General features: G+C 36.8%; 2 protein-coding genes across 4 annotated transcripts; one reads left to right on the top strand and one right to left on the bottom strand.

The window, feature by feature from the left end:
- The first annotated feature begins 889 nt into the window (after window positions 1–889).
- LOC148864659 (transcription factor EAT1-like) lies at window positions 890–3,912 on the top strand. Its single transcript, XM_088975723.1, has 3 exons — window positions 890–2,871; window positions 3,007–3,432; window positions 3,525–3,912. The coding sequence occupies exons 1-3, from the start codon at window positions 1,840–1,842 to the stop codon at window positions 3,621–3,623; spliced, it is 1,557 nt and encodes a 518-aa protein (XP_088831849.1). The 5' UTR covers window positions 890–1,839; the 3' UTR covers window positions 3,624–3,912.
- A 2,835-nt stretch (window positions 3,913–6,747) lies between these two features.
- On the bottom strand, window positions 6,748–27,408 carry LOC148864660 (uncharacterized). Of its 3 annotated transcripts, none has more exons than XM_088976905.1 (8): window positions 27,174–27,408; window positions 26,929–27,001; window positions 9,283–9,638; window positions 9,000–9,217; window positions 8,504–8,858; window positions 8,205–8,413; window positions 7,678–8,032; window positions 6,748–7,593 (listed from the first exon to the last, which is right to left on the bottom strand). In XM_088976905.1, the coding sequence occupies exons 2-8, from the start codon at window positions 26,939–26,941 to the stop codon at window positions 7,021–7,023; spliced, it is 2,079 nt and encodes a 692-aa protein (XP_088833031.1). In that variant the 5' UTR covers window positions 26,942–27,001; window positions 27,174–27,408; the 3' UTR covers window positions 6,748–7,020. The 3 variants fall into 3 exon arrangements, with proteins under 3 accessions (XP_088833031.1, XP_088833029.1, XP_088833032.1); XM_088976903.1 differs by having other exon boundaries at window positions 26,948–27,001; window positions 27,174–27,244; XM_088976906.1 differs by lacking the exons at window positions 26,929–27,001; window positions 27,174–27,408 and adding an exon at window positions 26,773–26,842.
- Between the last annotated feature and the right edge of the window lie 43 nt (window positions 27,409–27,451).

Raw genomic sequence — 27,451 nt, forward strand, 5'->3', positions numbered from 1 at the left:
TTAAAACATCATATGATTTAAAGTCAATCTGATTGGACAATGTAACAGAGATGGTGAGAGGCATGGCTTGCATTTCTCAACTTCCTCCTGGAAGAATAACCGCAAAGCATGAAAGTGGAAAGAGCATGGAAGAGAGAGAGAGAGAAACTAATTGGGTAAAAGCCCATTTGATCTTATCATTTATTAAAGAATTAGTGATTCTTGGTCAAAACCCTAAACCCTAGCACAAGTTGCAGAATTAAAGGCTTTATCATTAAATAATGATTTATTTGCCTCTCATCAACATTCCATGATCACTCTTCATCCAAACAAACTCGCTTGTGTTTTAAATATAACAATGCTTGGTAAAGTTAGTATAATTTGCACTTGGGATTTTTTATTCACTTTCTCTATTAATTTTTTACCCTCTCTGAATTGGAGTCACACATCTCTATTATGAATTAAGAAGAAATGTGAATAAAAAATCTGGGCTCTATAATTTGCATGCATGGTAATATAACAGACGGACCCACTCAATCCTAGCTGTGAAAGGGTGATCCACGCTATCACGGTTTCACCCATAATCCCTAAAGCATTTGGGTCTAATCAGCTGCAATAGGATGAACCAGAAGGGCTGCTATTGGACTGGACCGACCTGATTTAATAAGGGTGCGTTCGGTTGTTGCTCCTTTAGTTTTTCATTTTTTTTTTTTTATTTCATTGGTGAACCGCTAGCTAAACATGGTGTTGACATTCCTCTATATATTAGGTTTTCATTTTACGTTTAACCATTTCCTTTTAATTATTCCTACACAAAACTATAGCCATTCAATTGGAATCTAAATATTCCTAAACAAAACTAGAGCCACGGCTATACCTTAATACATCAATGAGCCAAAGACCACCTAATAGAGTGCTCTTTAATATATAGTTTCTACAAAGTACAAATCACTTCTCTTAAGCCTCATTTCTCAAATGAAGAATCTACCTACTTGTTTTAAAGAATGGATCGATGACTGGTTAGATGGTTAGCAATGCAACTTCTGAGCTGTGATCCTGATCATTATCTGAATCTTTCATCTATGAAGTTGTGGAGAAGTCAAGCTTGCAGTTTCGCGCATTTGGAGGAAGATGAGGGGCAGTTTGGTGATTAAAATGAAAGAAAGGGTGAAGAGAGCTGGCTTTCTTAAGAGCAATGATGAAGAGGAACACAAGCAAAGGTGGTATACCAGTCCTAGCAGTATCAGAAATTCAGAATACGGAGATTATATTATGTGGGGGCCAAAGACGGGAATCTCAGTAACAACCTCTCAGCTTGGCATACGAAATTGGAAGAATTCAACTCGGATCTCTGAATTTCTGTTTCTTCCTTCTTAATTTCCTCCTTTCTCTTACACTCTTTCATCTCCTCCATCTTTAGGGCCTCTGCAACTGCAAATCTTTTCAAATTTTGTCTGGGTTTTATTTATCTTGTCTATTTTATGCTCTCTTGATTTCGGATTTCATCAGGGTTCTCTGTGAAACTTCTGTTCCCTTACTTTTCTATTGGTTGCTGAAAACTGACAAAGACCACTCTTCTCTTTTAACCAGCTTTTCTGTTGCTACTTGGTCTTCAGGTTAGAACAGTCTAATACAGACACCAGCTCGTACTTTCTATTGTATCACAGGGGAGAGAGAGAGAGAGAGAGAGAGAGAGAGAGAGAGAGAGAGAGGAGCAGCTTGTTCTATTTAGAGGTGAAGTTTTGTTGTCTATATGGTTGTTTCTATTAACTGATGTAGCAAAGCAAAGACCCATTAATCAAGAAGACCCCCCACATCACCGTCAAAAACCAAGAGAAAAGACAAAGGCAGAGAGAGAAGATGTATGAAGAGACTCAGTACTATGATCCTCATGATCCTCAGGAGATGCCAGGAACAGAATCAGTCGATATTCCTTCTCAGACTGTCACAAATTGCTCAGGCTTAACACCACTCATAAGCAGCTTACAAGCGAGCCTGAGGCTCTCCAGTTCCTCCACCTCTGAGGACATGCCAGACCACCACAATCCCTCCGGCGATACCAGCGCCTCTCCGGTTGCTGCCTCCATAGGAATTGACCTCCAACAGCAGCTCGGCTTCGAGTTGGAACACGAACTCAACAACCAGCTGATACAAGACTTGCTCCACGACCCCACCCCGGAGCCGTTCAAACAGCCCAATTGGGACGCTGAGGAGCAGGAGATGCAAGATTTGAGTTACCAGAATGAGCAGCCACTGCTACAACAATATCATCAAATTCATGACCAAGAGGTCCAATACCAACAGCAGCAGCAGCAGATAGATCTACAGCATAATGTCCACTGTTTCAATCCTCCCTTCGGCCATCCGCCATACACTACCACGCCGGACCTTCTCAACCTTCTACAGTTACCCAGTTGCACGGTATCCTCTCTGCTCCCCAATTCATCATCCATCTCCTTCACGAACAGCAGCAAGAAGCGTCCTAATTATCAGAATTCATTGGACATTTTCGGGGAACTGCCAGTTGCAGACAACACGGCGGTAACGACGGGCTTCTATGACCACCCACCATTTCATTTGAATCTACCTCCACAGCCCCCAGTGTTTAGAGAGCTGTTTCATTCATTGCCACAGAACTATAGCTTTCCTGGATCAAGGAACGATTCTTTCTTTGGTGGATTGGGTGAGAGAGAGGTTGCTGGTGGCGTTTATCAGGATGAGGATGGGAGGCAATTTGAGAACCCAGTATTGGACTTCAGGAGAGAGATGAGTTGCTTAGGTAACGGAGGAGAAGCGAAGGGAGCTAATCACTTTGCCACTGAGAGGCAAAGGAGAGAACAATTGAATGAGAAATTTAAGGCTTTGAGGCTCCTAGTTCCAAACCCTACAAAGGTAATATAATATCCCATAAATCTCTCTCTCATTTCCAGTCAATCAATCCCAGATAAAAGCACAAAACTGTTTGATAAATTATTTCATTGATTAGTTCTTTGTTTCTTAATTTATCTCTTTGTCTCATGTGACAAGGCTGATAGAGCCTCCATAGTGGGAGATGCAATTGACTACATCAAAGAGCTGCTCAGAACGGTGGATGAGCTCAAGGTATTAGTGGATAAGAAGAGAAGTGGGAGACGGGGGAACAAGAAGCTAAAGACTGAGAATGAGGGAGCTGGTGACATGGAGAGCTCTTCGGTGAAACCACTTGGTACAGTCACTGATAAGGAGCAGTCCTTCAATGGATCATTAAGGAGCTCTTGGCTCCAAAGGAAATCTAAAGATACTGAAGTTGATGTTCGTATCATTGATGATGAGGTGACTATCAAGCTAATACAGCGAAAGAGGATGAATTGTTTGCTTTTTGTGTCGAAGACACTGGACGAGCTCCAGTTGGACCTCCTCCATGTTGCCGGCGGGAACATTGGAGATTATTACAGTTTTTTGTTCAATACCAAGGTAATTATTTTTTTTTTCTTTCTGTTTCCTTTCTGATTAGCCTTACGACCATGGATTGTTTCTTGTAAATGTGGGTTTTGTTTATTATGCAGATATATGAAGGCTCTTCTGTGTACGCCAGTGCAATAGCTAAGAAACTCATTGAGGTGGTGGATAGACAGTATGCAGCTCTCCCTCCTGGTAGCTTTTAGAATTTGAGAGTTCAAAGAATGAGTTTAGTCGTTTCTCATTTAAATTACTGAAAATGAAGGCAGTGGAGGCAAGAAAGGAAGATATATAAACAGAAACAAGTTGGTGTGGAAGGACATTAGCTAGCAGTGTTTTGCTATTTCTTCATGTTTTTCTTGTTTTTTCTATTGCTATTTTTCAAGTTTAATGCAAGGATTTGGTTCTCCTGTTGGCTAGTGAAAGCATTGAAGTTCTATTTTCATGCTAACCTCATAATATGAAAAGCTGGGCAGTTGGTTTTTTATTATTTCATATCAGTGCAAAGAATGATTAAATGCTTATGTTTTGTATTTAAAATTAAAATGTGAACTAGGATTCATCTATTTAGTTATTATGAGGATTGAAAGATTAATTATACATTTAGAACTAATTTTAGTTATCAATATTTTCCTCTTTCCTCATTTAGTTAGTCTTCCTAACATGTTATATTGCCTATGATTCAGGCATATATAAAATCTATTTTATGGCTATGTATGTATAACATTATATGATTATGGGGTTTAATATTATATTTATTTAATTAGCACTGGTAGATTTCAGAACACCCATAAGGTTTCAGAATTTAATTTGTATTAATTAGAATGTATTTCCTTCTGACTATGAAAAGAAAAAAAAAAAAAAGATGAAATTTTATTTCCTTACATTATTATGTGTGAACCTTCTACTACTGTTGCCGCCTATGTTAGTGGTTGGGGGATTCAATCAATCCAAAGAATTATCAGCAATATATTTGTCAAAGCTCTTCAATTATCTGCTTAAAGGTTTTGAGATATATTAAAGATGAGGACTAATAGAATCTGATTCCTGAGGCTTTAAATTCTAGACCCAGCACACCAAAGCCTGTCATGGGAGGCCTTTAGGCATTTAAACTGTAATACTTTGATGTTCACAACATGCTAATTAGTACCAGTAAGCTCTTGTACCTTCCTGATCATGGAGCCAGAGTAGACCTTTAACAAATTTAGGATCATGAGAACATGGAAATAAGGTTTCTATGGATTCTAGTTGCTTGTGTTATAAACCTAAGCCCTCTGATGTCTGGTCTTTAGGAAAACTATGAAACTCGTATGTAACTCTTCCTTATATGGAGGTGTATTTGGCAGACCAACCTTTTAGAACTTCTTCTTCATTGAACCAGTTTTGCATGTTTCTTTCTGCCTGCAGGGAGTAATATACAGTTTGGTCCACGGCACATTGACAATGGAATTAAGTGGGCATGATGATGGCTAAAATTAAGCCAATTGTCTTTTGAATTTTGAATTGAAGACTATAAATTAACAAGAACAATTCACATAAAACAATATTGCTACAACTATGATGAGAATAGTTCTAACCAAAATCTGTCCACCCAACCTGAAGTTTCATTAGTCATGAGAAAGGAAGCACAAGGTCGGGCTGGTGTTTGTGTGGACCAAAGGGCCTGTAATATATTGATGTTAGTGTAGTGTTTTGATAAACACACCAACCTGATTTTGTCAAATATATTTCAAAAAAAATAAAATAATACAAAAACTGGAAGCTATTTTAACGGGTCAGATGGGTCAATGGTTCAGCATCGGGGTCGTTGACCAAGTCAATTTTTTTCTTGTAAATTGTAATATAGCGGTTAGTGGTTGAAGTAAACCAGAAATGTGACCGTGTTACCAGGTCACCAATCCGACAGATCAAATCAACGATGGACTGGAAATACTAATACAAAGTTACAAACTACACTTGGCTGTTATAATCACACGTTTAACCAATTACAAATAGAGTGGGGGTTTTTGGCATTTTGAATGTTAATAGATGTATAGTGGAATTCAGAAATCTGCATTGGGTCTGTTCTTACTTTTTCGTATCTATTTTGTTACAAACCCATATTCAACTATTATTGTAATCTGATACTCAACTAGTACAGACTGATACAAACCCATCCCTTACTAACTGTGCTTAACTGTTACAATACCATATTTGACCATCAAAAACTAATACAGGCTCGATTTAGAAAGAATACAAATATAAATATGCACAGTACAAATATATACAAAATACAAGGTTTTGCCTCTACATATTTGTATTTGTACTCTTACGAGATTAAGGTTAAGATCTAGTCTGGAAAAATTGCAAATACATGCAAATATGTACTGTATAAATACAAGATTTAGAAATATGATATATAAAGTTTTATATTGAACATATTTGTATTTGCACTCCTCCCAAACTAAAGGCTCAGTTTAGAAGGAATTACCATGTAAATTAACTCTGCTAAAAAATATATAGTTAAACACAATTGCTAAGACTCAAGCACAAGTCACCTAAGTGAGAGAAAGATTCTTTAAGTTACATAGCTAGAATTTGTTAAACTGGCATGTGTTTTGGTTTGAACTTTTTGAGCCACCTTTACCAAAATTTTCTTCGTAATATTGTCATCTAGAAAATTAAAAAGTAAAAAAACAAACAATAAATGAAATTAGTTTCTTTTTCTTGATTTGAGTCACTTTAATTCTTATACACCATTTTCCTTTTCCTCTGTTATATCTTGATAGTTTAAGCTTCACATAAACCATATGTGCATATACATGGTCATTTGTGTGACTTGAGCGTAGTCTAATAGATATATTTTTGGGATTTATTGGAGTTGCTTGGTGTATTCATGCAAGTTTTGATTTTTCCACCATATCTGTGCATATCAAGTGTATCCAATAGTTTTTGAATTGCATTTTTGATACTTTGAACAATTGAACCTTACTGAGAAGTCGTGAACATTCCTTAAACTGCGATAATGACCCCAAAGCTGCACATATGGACTTAAATAGCCTATGACCTAGAGACCATGCGGTAGACAAAATAAAAGGTCAGCCAACAAATGCGGCCAACTAGAGACCATGCAGGACATTCTGGCCATGTGAAAACGATACAAGACTGTAAGTGAATCTTCCACAGTTCATATGCAATTGCACTCAATACACTAATATACGCATAAGTGTCAAGTAATATAGTGGCCCTTTAACCAGTGGATTGAGTAGACTGTACTGTAGGGTCTGGACTACTGCTCAATGTGCTCATGTTGCGTTTGCGTCTTGCTAGTTGCAAGTAAATCTAGATAAATGAACCGTAAGAACTCAATGTATATTATAGATCTCTACAGCTGCCAACAGTTACCAGTCTAATTACAAGAAGTACAAGGAAAACATTGGATGAGAATTGTTAGATAAGCAGAAAATTCAACATTAACATTAGTTGAAGATTCAGTTCTTTTTATCAAAAAATACTAGAAGACACTGATTTCCACAGTACTCGCTACGAACAATAAGTTAAACAAGTCAATGCACATCCGAAAAAACAAACTACTAGTTAAATATCACCCGATAGGTAAGGTCACTAAGGCCGAAGCTTCCTCATCAACCACTTCTTGCGGATTGTGGAATCCAGAGCCAGAAACATCTTTGCTTTTTGTTCATCCTCCAGCAGATCACAAGCATCTAAAAAGAGATCTTCATCTATATCTGGTATAGCCTGAAGTGCATTAACCACCTTTTCTAGTGTACTAGGGGCCTCATTGTCTTTCTTTTTATTTGCCAATGATGTAACTGCATGTGCCATTTCACGAAGAGCTTCTATCATACACTCATCAGTGTTCCTTGGCATTTTTCTAGAATTTGCAAAGGTCAATGGTGCTGCAATTGTGCGCTTGTTCTGTTGATTCAATGTATCCACGGCCCCAGCTGAATACGATGAAGATTCTTGTGTATCAATCACTGGATCTCCATGGGCAGCAGAGGTTGGTGACTGTGGTCCATCTACTTCAATTTTCACCCCTGGGGTGTCTTCAGGATCAGCATCATGCCCGGAACAGCTGTGTCTTCCATCAGTACTTGAATTTCCGTATATCACACACAAGTCATTATAGTTTGGCAGAGTTTTAGTTCTATACGATCGCACTTCTGGGTGTGCCTGCATTAACCTTATGTAAGAATGTAACATACTAGCTAGATGAAAATTAGCACATCACAATGTAAACCATATAAATATTTGCACCTTGAGATAATCATCCCAAACAATATCTGCAGCTGTAACCATTTGTCGTGTTTCATTCCAGCAAAACCCACTATGGTCCAGAAGAGTTTTCATAGTATTGTATTGCATCCTCAATTTTCTATGTCGATTCTTCAAAGCATCCTTGTCTAGTTCTAATCCAAATTTTGAATTGAACAGTGCAAGCATTTGTGTCCATGCTTTTTTTCGAAATGCATTACCAATCTTGCACCCACTACTTATCTGTTCTAACATAATATCCATGAAATAACGATCCATTGGAGGAGTCCAGTTAGTCTTCAAATGATCGATACTTGGAGGGTCTTGGTTATCCATTCCTCCAACAAATAGGGAAGTCCTATGGGAAAAGAAGAAAACATTCTTTTCGTCAAATGCACGTCAAGTTGCCAAAGGAATATACATTAATAATGCCACAGTTGGCCCACAAAGTAGCCAACTAATGAAAAACAACCAAAAAATAGAAAATTGAAATGACCAACATCCTTAGAGTTGTTTCAATTTGGCATCACCTTACCACACCTGGATCTCCAGGAACAACAGACACAGCTGGTGATTGTGAAGCCCCTGAAACTCCAGAAATTTTGACTTTGGGAGTGCCATCAGCAAGGTTTGCATCATCAACTGATCCATGGTAAGCAGTTTCGTTTCCATATATCACGGACATATCTTTATAATTTGGGACAGTCTTAGTTCTATATGATCGTGCTTCAGGGTGAACCTACATGAATCATGATTTAGCTACTTGTAAATTGATAATTTCATATGGTAGGCTAAGAGCCTAAGATAAAATGGATAGTGGGAAATGTACCTTCAGATAATCATCCCAAACACTATTGTCAGCTGTTACCATTTGTCTTGTTTCATCCCAGTGAAACCCGCCATGGCTAAGAAGAATCTTCATGGCATTATATTGCAGCCTCAATTTTTTGTGGCGGTTTTTCAGGACTTCCTTGTCCAAATGGAGTCCAAATTTTTCATTGAAGGAGACAACCATTTCCTCCCAGGCTTTTTTACGAAATATATTACCATTTTTATGCCCTTTATGAACCTGTTCTATCATAATGTCTATGAAATAACGGTCCATTGTCGGAGTCCAATTTGTCCTTGAACGCTCACTACTGGAGGGGACTTGATTATCCATTCCTTCTATCCTTTCAGGACATCTACCAAATTAATTAATAACTAATCAGGAAACTTGCTCCCAAACATAAATTTATCATATATCTACATGGACATTTGCCATGAGAAAATTAGCAAAAGAAAACAGAACAAAAATTACTGAGATAGCACAACAGCTTTTGTACCTTACCAAACAAAGATCTTCACGGCCAGTTGTTACTGCAGGAGATTGTGGATCTGCAGTAACTGCAACAATCTCCATTCCTGAGATACCATTATCAAGCTTAACATTGTGATCTGAACAATCAGTTGCTCCATCAACAGCTTCCTTTCCATAGATTATGCATAAATCATTATAATTTGGCACTGTTTTGGTTCTGTATGTTTGTGCCTCCGGGTGTACCTTTATATATAGTTAGTTAATGTCATGAATAGTGAATGTAAATAAACAGTGTAAAAGAAACACACCTTAAGATAATCATCCCAGACATGATCATCTGCTTTGACCATTTTTCGTGTCTCATCCCAGTGAAATCCATTTTGGTCAAGAAGAACCTTCACAGCATTATACTTAAGCCTCAACTTCTTAGATCGATTCCGTAAAATCTCCTTGTCCAACTGTGATCCAAATTTTGCATTGAACAAAACAACCATGTCTTCCCATGCCTTTTTTCGAAATGTATTCCGAATTTTATTCCCCTTATGCACTTGTTCTATCATAATGTCAATAAAATAGCGGTCCATTGTTGATGTCCATTTAGTTCTAGGACGGTCACCACTTGGCATAGTTTGAATGGCTTGGATGTCTGTTCCTTCCATTCCTTCTACAAATGCATAAGGCCAATTAATGTAAGCAATCACTAAAATATATTATATATAAAGAGAAGATTCAAAAGCCATGTTCACTGGAAAATAACAAAAAGGAGAAAAGTAAGCATGACCAAGTAAGGCTGGTACGTAGTTTTTCATCACCTTACCACTCTTATTTTTTCAGTAACAATTAGAAGAGTTCTGTTTTAGTAAGGATGACAAACTCCTAATGAGAAGTACAATGGTACAAGGTAATCCCTTCCCTTGCCAAAGCATCTGCTAAGCTATTCATAGATCTTAGAATCCACCTAAGTGGATTGTTCAAAATCAGTGCTCGTTTGGGAGGGCTTTCGGGGCACGGCTTCTGGAATTCTGAGCTGGGCTCCACACAGAAATCTCTGAGGTTGTGTTTGGTGAAAATCCAGAAAACCAACATAGGCATTCCAAATGCCAGAATTGTGACTAATATGAAGCTATTCTGAGTAGCTTATCCAGAATCCGGGTGCTCAACCAAAGCAGTTCAGTTAATGCAACTCACCCCAAATGCAGAAGCCATCCCAAACGGGAACTTAATGACAGCTTTTGCTTATACACCCAATTACCTCCCACTACCACCACCCAAAATAAATGGAAGGAAAAAAAAAAATTGGGGGCGGTAACAGTCATCCTTGATTAGTGCAATCAGTGTTGGTTAATTCATGGATATGGAAAGGAAAACCAACAATAATGGGAGAAACATGGACATGACTCTTTGTTTCTTAAAACCCACGTTGAGGATTCATGTAACCTATCATTTTCGTTTATACCATGCTTTTACTTTTAGAAGTGCTCTTCATGTGACACCTAGGAGACTTGGCAAACTAGGAACCTTACCAATGGATTGCATTAAGATCTGAGCAGTAGGAAGTAATAATGTAGTGATACTTTTCTTTAATTTAGGGAATGTTGGCCAATGTGAATGGTGTTGTTTTCTAAAACAAAAACTGCAATGTGAGAAAAAACAATACATTTTTGCTGGAGTGATGTTTTTGTTTCAGAAAACAAAATCATATACTTTGGAAACACCCCCTTAGTAGTACTCTAACTAATCAGAAGCATACCACCCTCCATACAAAGACCAAAAATACTGAACCCAGCAGGGACCAGGGAGCAACATCAACCTGAAGATACATCCTAAACAAGGCCTTTATACACAAGAAAAAAGCTGACTCAAAGTAAACCCCCATAAACCAATAAGAAACCTTGCCCAGCCAAATCCCCAGATTACTTGGCAAGAAAACCACCATCCTCAAAACATGGCTATCTCAAAAAAGCCTTGCCCCCCTGCCCCCTCTACCCCTTTCTCTTGTAGTCCTAAAGTGAACTTTGCAACTCCTAGCTGGTTTTTGTTCTGATTCTAGAGGATCTATCTCAAGGTTTCTTCACCCCCTATCACATATCACACCCAGTTCCATTAAATCCCTACAATGTAGGCCCAAATCCTCTCATTCACTTCCGCAAATGCAGTCCAGTAAATCCCTATACAGTTTAGTTGTGTTAAAATAATGTAATACAACTACATCTCTTTTATATGATTAATTTTTTGTATCTTTAATACAAGTAATTCTTCATAAGAACAAAGGTTTTCAATATTCAAGGTTTGATGTAATAGAATATGCAAAGATGCTCATTTGATCTTATTTGAATACCCAAAAGGAAGCTCTCAGATCTGAAAACAAGTAAAAAATTCTGCAAAGGAGTTCTGGATTCATTCCCAGGCTCCCAGCTCACAAAAGGATCTGAGGCAAGAAGTTGAAGAAAACTAGAAGTTGAGCCCATGTCCTTTGGTGGGCCCAGCCGATCCCACCACTACTTAGGGCATGCCTCTGTTGTCTTATCTTCCTTTAGGCTGTGTTTGGGCAGAACATCTTTGATTTCAGCTTCCACTTTATTCTACAGAAATGACCCCCCCCCCTCTTGCAGTGTTTTTTGAGGTGATGATTAGCCTTGAATTGTATTTATTGAGAAAATGGAAACTTCTCAGAATCTGAAAGGATGAAGAAAATACAGTATAAACAGATTAAAGTTGCCCAAGAACATGGCTGGACAAGATGCTAATTTGAATTCCATGTTTCAGTGGAATTCACCTATGCTACCCAGATATGACAAGGGCATGGCTGGACAAAGTGTCAGTTACCAGATTTACAATAAAAAATGAAGTATCTGCCATGCATAAAATAGAGGTCTGAGTATTATAGGAAATCATTATTTCTCCCAATTCCATTATGCAATAAAGAAACTACCTATGATGGAATATGGAGATTCAAAGAATTGATAAATTCAATTCCTCCTCTAATTCCAAATCCACCGTAATACAAATGTCACCTTAGGTGTTGATGGGTTTGGTTTAGATGGTTAAAAAAGTTGTCTTAGTGCATGAGACTCACTTGAAATAAAGTTCAATATATCAAGTTGCAAGTTCATCAAATATCTTTCAATCTATTTTTTAGGGGCCAAAACTTGTCACTTTTGTTTGATTTTGGTGTCATTAGATAGATTGTATACCCAACAAGACCAAGATCTTGTAGTTGTAGATCCAATGTGTTGTAAAAAAGTTATGACTGTATTACTGATAGAGTGTCAATTGGTTATGGGAATCGAGTTTCTTATTTTTCTGGAATTGTAATTAGTAGAAAAGTGTTCTAATGCTTGGCCCATCCTTTATTCTATATAAAGTCTTTGTAAGACCACAGAAAATTAGAGTGATTGAGTAAATCCATAAAGCATTGAATTCCATATTCAAGAATTGCTATTCTTGGAAGGGGTTTTCCTTTTCTATTTTTTTTCCTTCTCCCTTCTTATTGGGTAAGATCAAAAATTATTCTAATCAACTTTCTATTTCTTTCTATCAGATTTGATTTCTTTTATGGCATTAAACAGAACAGAATGGTGGTGAGATAGGATTCATGTTGCCAATCCCATATAGTTGAATATGGATTGGGATAAGGCTTGGATGATAGTAATGATGATGAGATTTGATTTCTCTGCTGATCTCCCTTTTTTTTTTTTTGCATTCTTACATGGTTCTTCATTACTTCTTGGTTGTTTCTTGAGTTAGTTCTGCATCTTTCTTGGTTTCTTGACCTTTTTGCTTAAGAAATATCCTTTCTTGAGTTATTGCTTGATGAAACCTATTTCACCAGGATCTTTATTGTTGCTTGCCTCCTTAGACCTTAATAATTTGTCCAAAAGGGAAAAGGAGTGAATCTTTCATAACTAGGAAAAATAGCCTAGCCCCCAAAAGCTCCATATTTGGCCCTTACCATTGCAAAGGAAGATAGGAAACATAAAATGCATGCTTCAAAGTAATGAAAGGAAAAAATTCAAATGGCTGACTAGGGACATTGAGGTGAAATACAATTGGGTGAAGAAAATTGCTAACTCAATTGTCTATGGGTTAGCCAAGCAAGGGGTGAATAGGGATTCTTTGTTTTGGCTAATTTCTAATTCCTTTTTCTTTGTAATATGCTGGTGGGGAGTTAAGACAGTTTACCTCCCCCTCTGTTGTAATTAAATTCTCATATTTTTAATAAAGTTTATTGTTATTGATAAAAAAAAAACATTTTTCGGAGTAGGTAGGATATGTTGTAGAAAGAATAAGATAAACACTGTTTCAGAAGAAGCTGTTAACAAGTTTAAGTTGAGAGAAGAAAAAATTGTGTTTCATATCATACATGGGTCAGAAACCTATTGATGCAACAGGAATGCAGTGGGCCAGAACCTAGAAACCGGGAAAATATAAACTTTGATGGAGAAAAAAGATAAAAAGGCAGAAGAACAAGGTTTTCCTTTTGGCTTTTACTCTGTTTTCTTATTTTGTAACATTTCGGTATACATAGATGAAAAGGTATCTGCCTTTTACAGATCTAGAACTATCTTTTTAGAAACCCAAAAAAGGACACAAAAACATAAGCCATAAATTAAAAGAAAATTAACGATTCACCCCAACAGCCATCATTTCAAGTTGAACACTAATTTAGTTATCAAAAAAAAAAGGTCCAACACTAATTTGTAATTTTCACAAGATCTTTAAAGTGCATAAATTTTCCAGAAGCTAGAAGCTTGGTAAAGATATCAGCAAGTTGATCTTCAATCTTGATGAACTTCAATTCAATTTGCCCCTTCTCACTAACTCTCTGAATAAATGGTGTGTCAACTCAATGTGTTTTGTCCTTGCATGAAAAATTGGATTTCTTGTCTTCGAGCTGAGGAGTTGTCACAATATATGGTTTTTCAGCCTTCTTATGCATATTGAAGATCTTCAAAAGTCTTTTAAGCCTAACCGCTTCACATGCTTCACTAGTGGCTGAAATGTATTCAACATCAACTAAAGAAAGTGCTACTGTATTTTGTTTCTTGGATGACCAAGAAATCACCTTACAACCCAAAGTAAAAATATATCAAGATGTGCTTTTCTGATCATCTAATAAACCAGCCAAATCACTATCTGAACAACCAACCAACTTGCAATCATATTCACATACATATTTTTCAGTCCGAAACTTTTTGTTCCTTTCACATATCTAAGGATTCTCTTTGCTGCCCCAAAATGAATTTTACTTGGCTTGTTTAAGATGCAAATCAGTCCTCAAATATTAGGTGTAAATTTGAAGATTAGAAGAAAAGGAAGAAGAGAAGTAAGAGCAGCAATACAAGAGAATATGGCGAAAAGAGAAGGAAGAAGAAGAAATCGAATCATCTCTCCTTTCTCCTCTAACCCTTTTTTTATTAAGAATTAAAGTTAGAGTAATGACAAGTATGCCCTTAAATGGGCGGCCAGCTAGGCAGTAACATAAAGAGATTAAACAAAAGAAATAGCAGGACCATTAAGAGAGGCCCATTAGCCAACAATAAAAGAAAAGATATTACAAGAGAAGATACTAGGGTCCATTCGGCCCAGTCTCTTTACAGTTTATGTATCTTAAAACAATACTTGCAGCAAGTACTATATCCAGCCTTGTGTTGCTGAGATGAATTAAGGATCCAACAAGACTTCTAAAAACTAATGCATTAACCAATTCTACTCCTTTTGACAATTTTACATTTGCAACCATAGGAGTGGCCAAGCGTTTGCAAGCTTTCATGTGAAATCTATGTAACAAATCATCAACATAATTTTCTTAAGACATGAAAATTCCACCTCCCCTTTGCTTCAGTTGTTTCCCCATAAACTATCTCATCAACCCCAAATCAGTCATCTCATATTCTTTTGCCATTGCCAATTTAAATTCATTCAATAAATCTGGGCTATTAGTTGTCTAAATCAAACCATTTTTTTATCAATAACAGAATTTCATTAGAATTATGAGAAAACAATTACAAGAATAGGAGAGGTAAACTTTCTTAACTCTCCACAGTAGAATTTTTCCATCACAATTGAGCCCAAAACAAATGATTCCTTCCTACCCCTTGCTTTGCTAATACATCATCAAACCCATTCGCAGTTCTTTTAGCCCAACTGAATTTCACATCCATATTTTGCATTAACTACTTGAATCTTTTCTTTTCATTGATAAAAATCCAAAATCCTTTTTTCTTCCTTATGCAGCCACTCCACTACCGGCTTTGAATCACCTTCTATAACCAGCTTCCTTAGATTCATCATTCATGTCGTTTGCCTTTTGCAGTCCCCTCCATGACAGCCATAACCTCAGCCCTTAAAGAATCACTTACTCCAATTGAGCCTGAAAATAGACCAATAATTCTGCCTTCACCATCTCTAAACACCCTTCCAATACCAGAGGGACCTGGATTACCTGCACTGCTCCCATCAATGTTTAACTTTACGTAGTCATTCATTGGTGGAAACCAAATAGGGCTTGTAGTAGACTGGTAGTCAGAACTGGCCACTTCTATCCAATTTTTCATAAAATCACCTGTTGAGAAAGTAGCAAACAGCTTCATAGATTTTACCCAGTGTATCACTCTCACCATGATTGTTTCTATGACAGCCTCCCTAGTTCTTTCCTTACCTGAAAACAATATTGCATTCCTTTCTTCCCAAATGGTCTAGCTAACTGCCGCCCTCACGCATCTCCATAACACTCTTCCCCTTTTCTTTGGTCACCTAAAAAAGTAGAAGCAAACAAGCTTTGCACACTCATCGGAGGAAACCACCTACACCCAAACAATGAGAAAAGCCATTCCCAAATAAAAGTTGCAAAGGAGCAGGAGATTAGTAAGTGAAAGCAAGCCTCTCCATTAACACACCAATGAGGGGATAAGCACCAATTGGTTCCTTTCCTTTGGACTAAATCGTAAGTATTGATTCTTTTCAGAAAAACTTCTAAATAAAAACCTCCAACTCTTGGATGTATAAATCAAATCATCAACATAAAGACAAACAAGAATTAAATCATGTGTACCTTTTTTCTTGGCATAGAGTGATGGCTCATTTAAATCTATTCTTGCAAAAATATTTTTCAAAGCTTATAGACTTTCTCTTCTTTTCCTTCTATCACATATCCATGAGGTTTCTCAGCATAAACCTCCTCTTCTAAGTCTTCATTTAGGAAAATTGATTTTATATCAAATTGATAAATAAGTGCAAATACAGCTCTAATGGTTTCAATTCTAACAGCTAGCGCAAATGTCTCCCTAAAATCTACCCCAGGTTGTTGACCAGTTGTGCATATGCACATACCTTTCAGCAACAAACCTTACCTTGAATTTTTGAATTGAGACATCCTCCTTGAACTTTGCTTTACAAATCTATTTTAAACCAGCCACTTTTTTTCTTTTGGTTTATCAACCAACTCTCATGTCTTGTTTTATAAATCCATTGCAATTTCTTCCCTCAGCTTTCACCAAAACTTTTTCTTTTTTGGAAATAATAACTTTTATTTAATAATTAATACGTAATTACAAAACAATCACCCCAAATAAGGAGTACTGACCCCATATAGAACTCCAGTTTTACAATGCAGCACAAAAAAATCCTGCCCTCATTGACCCTTGTTTAGCTAAACCATCAGCCAAACCATTGGTTGTCCTTCTAACCCATCTAAATTTTACTTCAATTTCCCTTACAAGACAACAAATTTGTCTCATGGCTTGCCTATGTGTTCAGATTCCAAGAGTGCAACCTGCATCCAACTTATTTCCATCCTTGAGTCCCCTTCTGCTTCAATCTGATGGAGGCGTAATTGTTTAGCCAGTCTCAAGCCTTGCACGAGAGCCAACACCCCGGCTCTTAGTGAGTTCCCCACCCCTATAGGTCCTAAGCATAGAGCTAAGATTCTTCGATCTCCATCAATTAAAGCTCCCCACACACCTGATGGCCCCAGATTACTAAGTGAACTCCCATCAAAATTCAGCTTTATCCTTTTTTGTGTATAAGGTACCCAACTTTCCTAGATTGTAGGTTTGGACTTTGAAAAATTTTCTACTGCATTCCATCCCCTAATTATGTTATGAACACACCGTCCGACAGCGCACTGCGGCGCAGTCATAGGCACCAACACGCACCGCCCGGCAGCGTGCAGCACGCACCGCCCGGCAGCATCACTAGACTGCAGCACGCACCGCACAGCAGCAGCATTGCGAGACGCGCGCACCGCCCAGCAGTAGCAGTAGGGCAGGGCCCACACGACAGCTCATCAGGGTGGGTCCACACTTATCTTACCACATCAGCTCTGCTCACCAACTCGCCGCCAGCTTCACCATTCCTTATCCCTTATCTTCTTAAGTAAGAGTTGTGTTACCATCAGGAGTAGGTAATTAGGAGTTTGAGTTTGAGTTGGATTACCCTAGCCTAGCCGAATCCAACAAGGAATTTCCTTCTGTAATCTCCTATTTAAGGAGCTACGAGTTGAAGTAAAGACATTCAGTTTTCCAGTCAAGAGAAGAGTGAGGAGAGTTCGAGTGGTCTCTTGGACAAATCACCCATTCGGAGAGTTCGGGTGGTCTCTTGGACAAATCACCCATTCGGTTTTTCACAATAGGTTTTGCACGCAAGGGAAGGCGCAAGGGAAAGCAGGGTTTTCTCCCCATGGACCGACCCGTGACGAGATCCTACGCCCGGGCCCATAACAAATTATGTCATCAATTGGGAGGGCATCTTTCAAAAGCAAGAAGGCAACATCACATGAACCTAAGGTTTCTTGAAGAAAGCATATCTTTCTTGGTGGGGTGTCTAAATCTACACCACTTGAGCTTACTAACCATGGACCTTGATTCCTTGAGCTTGAAGAATCAGATCTTGGAGTAGAACTTCTTGGGCTTAGGTTTCTTGAACTTGCTGGCCCCACATTTGATGAGATTATTCCAAGCCCATTATTATTTGCCACTACTTCCCTTTCATCTTCTATGCATAGTTGTTAAGGCATCACCTAGGTGACTAGGCACCCTTGGCAAGGAACCTCGCCCAAAACGCCTTGACTTATAGAAACTAGGCACTCTTCTAGGTGACAAAAATGACAAGGCAAACACTTCATATAATATCATTTATATTGTTGTATCTTATCAAATTATAGATATATATATCATTTGTACTTTGTTTTAATGTTTTACTATTGAAGTTTAAAAGATCGAAGTGTTTTTAGAAGAGAAAAAAAAAAGAAAGAGGAAAGAAAGAATAGAAGTAAAAAGATGTTCTTTTTTTTCTATTCTCTCTAATTAAATAAAACAGAAATTCCATCCTTGTTTTTTCCATTTTACTTTCCATCTTGAATATTTATAATATAAAGTTAATAACCTTATTTAGCTACTAATTGATATGAAATTGCTCTATTAAATACTCATTATAGTAGTATTATTTTTGAAAATAATGAAATTAACATAGGTAAAAGATTTTTATCTTTTAGATGTGATGACTTTCGTATTTTTAGAGGAAATTTAATGTTCTTAATAAAGAGAATTGCTATTCTTTCAATTAATATACATGTTGAATGGTATATAAAACTAGGGAACTAGACAGAAGTTAGTTCTTTCTATTATAAAATTCTTATCGCCTAGGCAGGTATTGCCTAGACGACTAGGTGCCCCAGTGTCACTCAAAATCGCCTAGACACCTTGAAAATAATGCTTCTATAAGGTACTTCTTCACTTGTGATGAGTTCTCTCCAGAGTTGTATGCTCCCTCTTCATCAAATATCACATTTTTTTATACCATCAATTTATTTGTAGTTGGGTTTAGTAGTTGATATGCCTTCGGTTTATCATTATAGATAATGAAAATGTATTTTATTCATTTATCAAAATTTTCTCTCTTTTCTTCTTATGCCATGCTTCAAATGGTGTTTTGCTTTGTACCGCTTTGGTAGAAGAGCAATTTAGAATGTGGACAATAGTGTTGACTACTTCAACCCGAACTTTGTTTGGAAACTTTTTACTTCGCAACATGCTTTGAACAATTTCTACAATTGTTCTATTTCTTCTTTCGGCTCCCATTTTGTTACGAGGTATGTAAAGGGCACCCCAGTGCACAAGGCTCCCACCAATGTGAGGTCTAGGGAGGGATAGATGTACATAGCCTTACCCCTACACATATTACGAGGTATGTCTTGTTGTAAATTCTCTTTTGATATTGTGTTCTTTGCAACACCTCCAAAACTTTTTTGGTGTAAATTCTCCCCCTTTACCAATCCACAAGATTTTTAATTTGTGCACATTTTGATTTTCAACAAATGCTTCAAAGTTTAAATTGAATAAAAAAAGAAAATACTTGTGATTTTCATCTAGAATATACCCACATCATTCTTGTAAAGTCATCAACAAAGAAGAAAGTATCTTTTCTTGTTGAATGAGGATGTCTTTTTTGGATCACAAATGTCCACATGAACTAGCTAAAATGGTGCTCTTATCACCATAATGTCCCCAAGAATGGCAGCCTATGTTGCTTCCCATGGATGCAGCCTTCACAAAAAAAAAAAAAATTGTTCTCTATCAATTTGAGGGAGCCCAATCACCATATTCCTTTTCTTCGACAAGAAGACTTTTAAAATTCAAACACCCATATTTCAAAAACCATAACAAGGAATCATCCATCTACTTTCTTTTCATCACATAATCCACATCATGAGATATGAGAGTGGAAACACATTATTTGTTGTCATTTTTACTTTAGCAATCATTTGACACTTCTTATCAAATATTACACATTGTCACATTCACCATTGCCAATACATACTTCATACCCTTTTGTGTAAGTTGTCCGATGCTAAGCAGGTTTTGAGTTGACCCAAGAATATAAAGAACATCATAAATGAGTTTTAGAGTTACCTTGCTTGGTCCAAACTACCACAACACATTTTCCTTCAACATTTTGCAACTTTCCATCACCAAGCTTTACTTACTATTTGAATTGTTCATTCAGCTTCAGAAAGCATTCCCTTTTTCCTGTCATGTGATTACTGCAAGCACTATCCAAATGACAAACTTTTTTCAACTCTTGTTGAATATTCATATAAGAGCAAAAAATATGATTTTCTAGATCTTTTTAGGTGTAGTAGCTTGCTCTTTCTTTTTAAACCCACAATCCTCTGGAGCATGAAGCCATGAACATGATTTTTACACCTTTTGCATATAAAGTAGCAATCTTGGAGAAAATGATTATCCTTTCTGCAAATAAAACACTATATTTTGCCTTTTGCTTTTTCCTCTTCCATATGGTTTACTCTTCTACATCTTTTTCCATTTTTCTGATATCTTCCTTCCCCTACCTTGAGATGACCCTTTTTTGAATTTTCCTTTTCACCACCATTTTTTTTCATTATTCCAAGAGTGATTTTGGATTGAAAAGTTTGCTCCAAAGGAGGGGTTAAGGATTATTTTTATTCTATCTTCATGGGTTTCAAGAGAGCTCATCAACTTATGCATAGAAAATTTGGATAAATCTTTAGTTCATTGGGTAAAATCCTTGCATAGCTTTCAAGATTTCTCAGTCACAGACATTCTAAGAACCTGGACAGAAGTAGCACAGTTTTCAAGAGTGAAAGAAAAAGTAAGGGTGGAGTGGAAACCTCCAGAAGGCAACAGGTTTAAACTCAATTTTGATGGAAGCTCTCTTGGAAATCCAGGACTATCAGGTATAGGAGGAGCAATCAGGAATTCTGAAAGGAGGATATTGGCTTTGTTCTCAGGACTGATTGGCATTAGAAATTCACTAAAAGCTGAGTTATTGGCACTGCTACAAGGGCTAAAGCTTGCTAAGCAGCTAGGACTTAGGCATACTGAGGTGGAGGGGGACTCAGAAGTGATCATCTCTTGGGCTACAAACAATAGAATTACTCCATGCCCGTGGAAAAGATTGCAAAGGAGGTAGACGCTGAATTCAAAAGGGTCAGAAGGAGTGCAAATGGACCAGCTGATTATCTTGCCAAACAAGGGGCACCGAGGCAACAATTGTTTTGGACTGCGCCGTAAAGTGGGACAGAACTATGTACTAAGTTAGGAACATTAATCCCATCTACAAGCTGTAAAACTTTATTTTAAACCTATTTTAAATAAAACTCTCTTTTACTGGTCAAAAAAAACTTAGATAAATCTTTTGCCTCTTCTATGGCAGCCACCACATGATCAAATTTAATCAGCATACTTCTCAAAACCTTTTTATAATCTTTTCATCCGAAGTATCATCTCTATAGGTTCTAATTTGGTTTATAATTCCAGTAACTCTAGAAAAGAACTCTTGAATAGATTCTTTTTCTTTCATCACCAAATCTTCAAAACCTCTCCATGAAGTTTAAAGTTTTATAGAAATTACTAAATAACAAAAACAATTATAGAAATTACTTCTTCTATGTCTTGAAACTCTTGAATAGATTCATTTTCTTTCATCACCAAATCATCAAAACCTCTCCATGAAGTTTGAAGTTTTATAGAAATTACTTTTTCTATGCCTTGAAACTCTTCCTTTAGAATATCCCATGCTTCCTTCAAAAGTTTTTGCAACCATGATTATTGGAAAAATCGCTTTGTTTACTGCTTTCTGGATGAGATACAAAGTTTTTGCATCCTTCTTGTTTTCTTTGTACTCTTTTTTTCCTTCTGTCCAAGTTGCAAGTTCTTCATTATTTTATGGTTCTTTGTACCCTCCTACCAAATTCCACAAATATTTTGAGATGAGAAGAATTTTCATCTGTATACCCCAAAAATCATAGTTTTCTCCTTCTAAAATGAGGATTGGAAACTCTTGGAGATAATCAAAAGGAGGAGCTACTAGAACTAGTTACCATGGGCAGTTTTGGATTTTGATGGATGGCTAGATTGTGCTCCGCTACCAAAAGTTTTTGGTGCAACAGAAACCAATAAAGCATAAACTTTGATGGAGAAAAACAAGATTAAAAAAAAAAAAAAAAAGACTGAAGAATGGGTTTTTTCTTTTTGGTTTTTACTCTATTTTCTACTCTATAACAAACATTTCAGCATACATAGAAGAAAAGATCTCTACCCTTGACAGGCCAAAATCTCTCATTTTAGAAACCCTAAAAAGGACACACAAACATAAGCCATAAACTTAAAGAGAATTACAAATTACCCCAATAGTCAGTTTCAACAAAACCAGCTTGAGGGTTACAACAAGGTCGTTGGTCACCTTCAAGTTAGGGAAGTATCAAGAAGAGCTATCGTTTGATGTCCTGCCAAGAATTGTCATCCATGCCCTTCCTCGAAGACCATGGTTATATGATCAGACCAGCACATAGTTGTCAAGGTAACGCCTAGGCAACTAGGTGGTTTTCGAACCTTGCCTTTTTATTGGTTAGTTCTATTTGTTATAATAGAACCTATTACATATTATCACCATTTCCTATTAGAAGAATACTAGCAAATGTCTTCTAGGGTTTTATTTTCATACCGGAATCAAATAGAAGAGCAAGAGCTCTCCAACACCAGGTTCGTTTCACAGGCAGTCCAACTCCAACCTGTAGTTGCATAACAATGGACTTCAGTTTTCAGTATGCCCTACACTTATTCTTCTTCTTAACCTCTTTGTTTTCTATTTCTTTTCTTCCTAAATAGGGACTTTGCCACATTTTTCCTCTTCTTTCTTTTTTGTCTTTTCACTATGTTTTTTGAGTGATTTTTTTGGAATGAAACAGGGGCTCTGCCCCTTATTTTCTTCTTCATTTTCCTACAACCTTTTTGCCTTTTTTTATCTTCAAAGGTAGTCTGAAAGAGGGGCTCTAACGCCACCCCCCCACCCCCATTCATTTACCTGCAAAATTTTCACCTTTTTTTCTCCTCAAAGATGGTATGAAACAAGGGCTCTGCCCTTCTTTTCTTCTTCACTTCCCTGCATTTTTTCATTTTTTTCCTCAAAGGTAGTCAGTCTGAAAGAGGAGCTCTGCATCCTTAATTTCTTCTTCCTTTTGTTGTTTCATTTTAGCATTTTTCTCTTTGCTTTCTTGATCTGAAACAGGGGCACCACCCCTTGTCTTCTTCTTCTTGGACCAAAACATGGCAACGCCCCAAATTTTCTCCTTCTATTTTTTGATTTTTTTTCCAATTTTTCTACTGCATAAGTTCTAACTCCATTTATTCTCCTTCTTCATACTTGAAGCAAGAACGACATGCACAAATTGACAAGTGACTTGAGGTAAGCTACTTACTTGCATACAATTAAACTAGTTAGATTCAGAATTCCAGATAACTATTCCCTATTCAGTATTTACTAGCTTAGGAGGGGTAGGGATTTATGATTTTCCTATTTTCAGATTTCATTACCTAGGAACCTTGAAAACTATGGATCAAGAAGTTATCCATGGTGGATATGATCTTTTAACTCAAAACCAACATTTTCCTTTCTGGTTTTCTTCATACAGGCAAGAGTTCTCTAACATTACCCAAGGACTAACTGCAAGCTTTTCCTCTTCATGTAGATCTAATTCCTCTCCCTACCTTTGGTACCTCAAGTGGTTGATGATTTCAAACTGGAAGCATCAACCTCCAAGGCTGAACACAATTGTGACCCCACAAAAAAGAAGAAAAAAATATAACTTTTAACCATTGAACACACACCTAATGGAGAAGCCAAATAGTCAACCAAGTGGATTTTTTCATTTTTTTTATGTATGTTGTATATTTTGTAGGCAGAAATGTATTCTGGCCATTTTGAATATTGTCTGTGAGTCCTTGCCTTAAGATTCACTTAGTCGAGTCATATTAGAACAATAAAAAGGGCCATTACTCAATGAAATATAGACCTAAATTTCAGCATTTTTTGCACAAGGGGATGCTCTCAAAGTCAAACTGGAATTCTCACACTAGTCAGCCCAAGATTTTACCATTGCACCAAGAAATGGCACCAAAGATAAAGGTTAGGTGACATTGAATTTTTACTTGGGATTATAGGAACAACTCAGTTTTTAGCTATGCTAGACTCATGTTTTAATCCTTTTTGGGTCTTGTTTGGTTGCAAAGAAATGAATTCTAGGTAGGTGACATTAAGTGGGTATATATGTCATCATCTCAAAGCAACCACGATATACATTAAGTAGATTAAAAATAGATGACAATTAGGTGATGAGGAGATGAAAAGCTAAAATTATAATCCAAAGAGAAAGAAAATAGATGAAAGGAAAGGGAAAAAAAGGTGGGCTGATCACCAAACATTAACAAGCAGCTGAAAAAAGTGGAAGAGGAAACAAGCATCTGATTAACTGAAACAAAACAAAAAAAAAAAAAAAAAAAAAAAACTTATTGCTTATGAATATGTCTCAACTAAAGTCTATATATACTCTTATTTTGTTCTTTGAAAAATGAAAATTTGAGTATTTTTTATTTTTTTCTGAGTTAATGAATCTGGTGATTGATTGCCAGATCCAACAATTGTTCTAGCTCCCATGTTGAGTGGTTCCTGGTTTTCTCCTCTTCTCTCTCTCAGTCTCTTCTCTCCTTAGCTGCTATTGCCTCAAAGAAGATATTCCTAGCCTTCTGAAAGTGGATTGGCCTGCACATTTGTTCATAAGAAAATAGATTTTCAAGTTTTCATAAATCCTTGCATTAAACCTTAGTATTTCCAAATTTCCTATACTTCTTCTCAACCTTTGGCCTTAAACTTAGCCAACTTTCCAGTCTGATCCTTCATCAATTTGGTATCAGAACAGTTGCCCCTACATTAGTAGCAGCCAATCCTCCATCGCCTCCATTATTTAACTTTGAGGAGTCCTTAACATGATTATAATCATTCAGCATATTTCGTTGTTCTTGTCTTGCCTTTGCATTATAGTTAGACAAGTGGCAAATAACCAGGGAAGAGAAGCCTCTATGACCTCTTTTCTTGCTATCAGCCTATAACCAAAAATATTCAATCAAAAAGAAAGAATTAGCAGCAACTGATCAAACAATAGAAACATCAAAAGGCACACATACCTCTTCAAGGACTTTAATCCACAGGATAAGCCATCTTATAACAGAGATTGACCAAATGATTGATACAACCCTTACAACAATAGATTGCAGTAGCATCTAACAATGTGCAAACCAGTGTGTAATCATGAGGTAAAATATTCTGATGCCCTTTTATAATTTTATTGGTAATAGAAGGTCATTGTATAATATGTGAGAACAATACCCTCAAAAAGGTTCTATATCGAAAATGTATAAAATGGAACTCTTATCTCACAATAGAAACCCTCTTTCTATAGTTTTGAAATTTCAATCATCAATATGCAGTGTGTGTGTTTGTAGCTAAATCATCGGAGATGAAAATGTTGTAGAATATGTTGCTTTTCCTTTTATTTTTATATAGAAACCAGAATAGAGTATATTTAAATCATGAATTCACTCAACTGTTAAGCATTCTTTGTACTAACTCATCATGTATCACTATGTGCAGAATCAGAAAATAGTGATTGAATAACAACTTCAACCTCTGAGGCTGTTGACAAAACCACTTGTAGAACCATTTAGGGGGTGTTTGGCTAGTCTTTTTAAGTACATCTTTCAACAGCCCATTGATAAATATAAATAATATATATATATATATAGATTTAGATATATTCAATAGCCCAGTTGGCTAAAATACGTATTGAGTTTTTGGGGTTACAGGAATTAATCAACTAAGTATCCTTGATAAGAAAACCAGGAAAAGACCAGAAATGCAAACCAGAAGAGATTCAATCAACAAGAAAATATCTAAGAAAATCAGACGAACAAGCAACCAATTCAATATAATGGATCCACTATCATCAGATAAAGCTCAATATTCTTTCTTCTTTCCTTCAAAGATTCTTCAGCTTCTTTGTAAGACAGAAGTCATGCCCCCAATCTCTATTGCATTCTTGAAATAAACCTGAAAAGAAAAGTTAATCTTCACCACTCATATTTTTCAACCACCTCACCTGTGTTGTCCTACAAAGGCCATCAAGACCCACTGACGTACATTAGAAGTACTCATTTTGCAACAGAACCACCTTTTTCACCTCCTATCCATGTATCTTTATTAACACCCTCTCTCCCCCATTCTCCTCAGTGGCTTCTTCTGCCCCCCACCTTTACCAAATCCATTGCAGCTTTTCTTTCCTCCAACCACTCTTCCCCCTCTCTATTTCCACCTACCAAGGGCTACAGTTGATTCAACTGAATCTAACTATTGCAAGATTTCTTACCTTCCAAATACACGATTCCACTAGTATTGGGCCATGCTACTCTGGAATTACACCTTCACTTTTTATCCAATCAAAAATGTCCAACTTTACTGGAAAATGGATTAGCTCCCTGCCATAAAACGTTCGCTAAAGGTGACCTAACAAGTCCAAGCTGAATGGACGACTTCCAATCCTCTCCCATGCTCAATGTCTTCGCTTGATCTATATATTTGGATTTTGAAAATCAAACAGGCATCACGAACAAATTCAGCATAACGTGAAGTCGTGAAAATACAAAGACATATCCCCTTCATAGATCTAAAGAGGAACCTGACCTTCATATAGAGTCGTTATACTCTCTTAGGAGTTTCGAAAAATGTACAACTAACATCAACTATCAAAGATGAGAACAGAGAGGAACCAAGTCTCAGAATGATAAGGGAATCAACATTTCCATGCTCCATGACTTGCATACAACAAAAATTCAGGTACAAGAACCAGATATAGGCTTTCGGTCTTTCCAGCTGAAACAAAGAGATCAACGAAACATAATCTTCAAAAAAAATAGAATCATCCATACCCACTGAACACTGTAAGCATTTACCAACATTTCAAAGGCCAACCCAGAAATATTACTGTGTTGCACAAACTTAATCTACAAATATCACAAAAAGTAAGAAATAAGAAGCTAAAAAATGACTAATCTTACAGGAAAAAAGAAGACAAATTAGATTACCTCCACAACTCATTCTAACCTTCAATTAAATGCATCCTCAAAAAACAGAAGCAGATCCATCAGGACCATCACTCTGTAAAAAAAAAAAAAACAAAGATAAACAGAGAAATAAATTAAGAAAAAAATAACTAAACTACCAGAATGCGCATAAACATATCCATATTTTTCAAAAAAAAAACAAAACAAAAGACGGGTTCGGATTGTATTGAAAAGAGCGGGAAAAAAAAAAGCCTGTGGAAACGTACTTCGGGATGTAGAGTTGAAAATGAGATCTAGCTGCTTCAGATCGAAAAGGAAATGGAACCAAGCTCCAGCGTGTAATGGGGTCGATTTCGATCCAGTGCAGGAAGACAGCAACTTTGCCACTCTTCTTTCTCAAAATATCCAAAACACCCCTGCTTTGGATATTGAAATTTGAAAATCGAAAGCGACTGAACGGACCTCTTTTAGTATCCTGGCCTGCATAGGCCTGGGCTTACTATCTTTCTCACTCCTCTCTCAGGCCTCCTAAAGAATTGGGCCA

The sequence above is a fragment of the Nelumbo lutea genome, chromosome 3 (assembly GCF_056320005.1).
Source record: "Nelumbo lutea isolate HS-2025 chromosome 3, American lotus-T2T, whole genome shotgun sequence".
In the NCBI taxonomy this organism is placed as follows: domain Eukaryota; kingdom Viridiplantae; phylum Streptophyta; class Magnoliopsida; order Proteales; family Nelumbonaceae; genus Nelumbo; species Nelumbo lutea.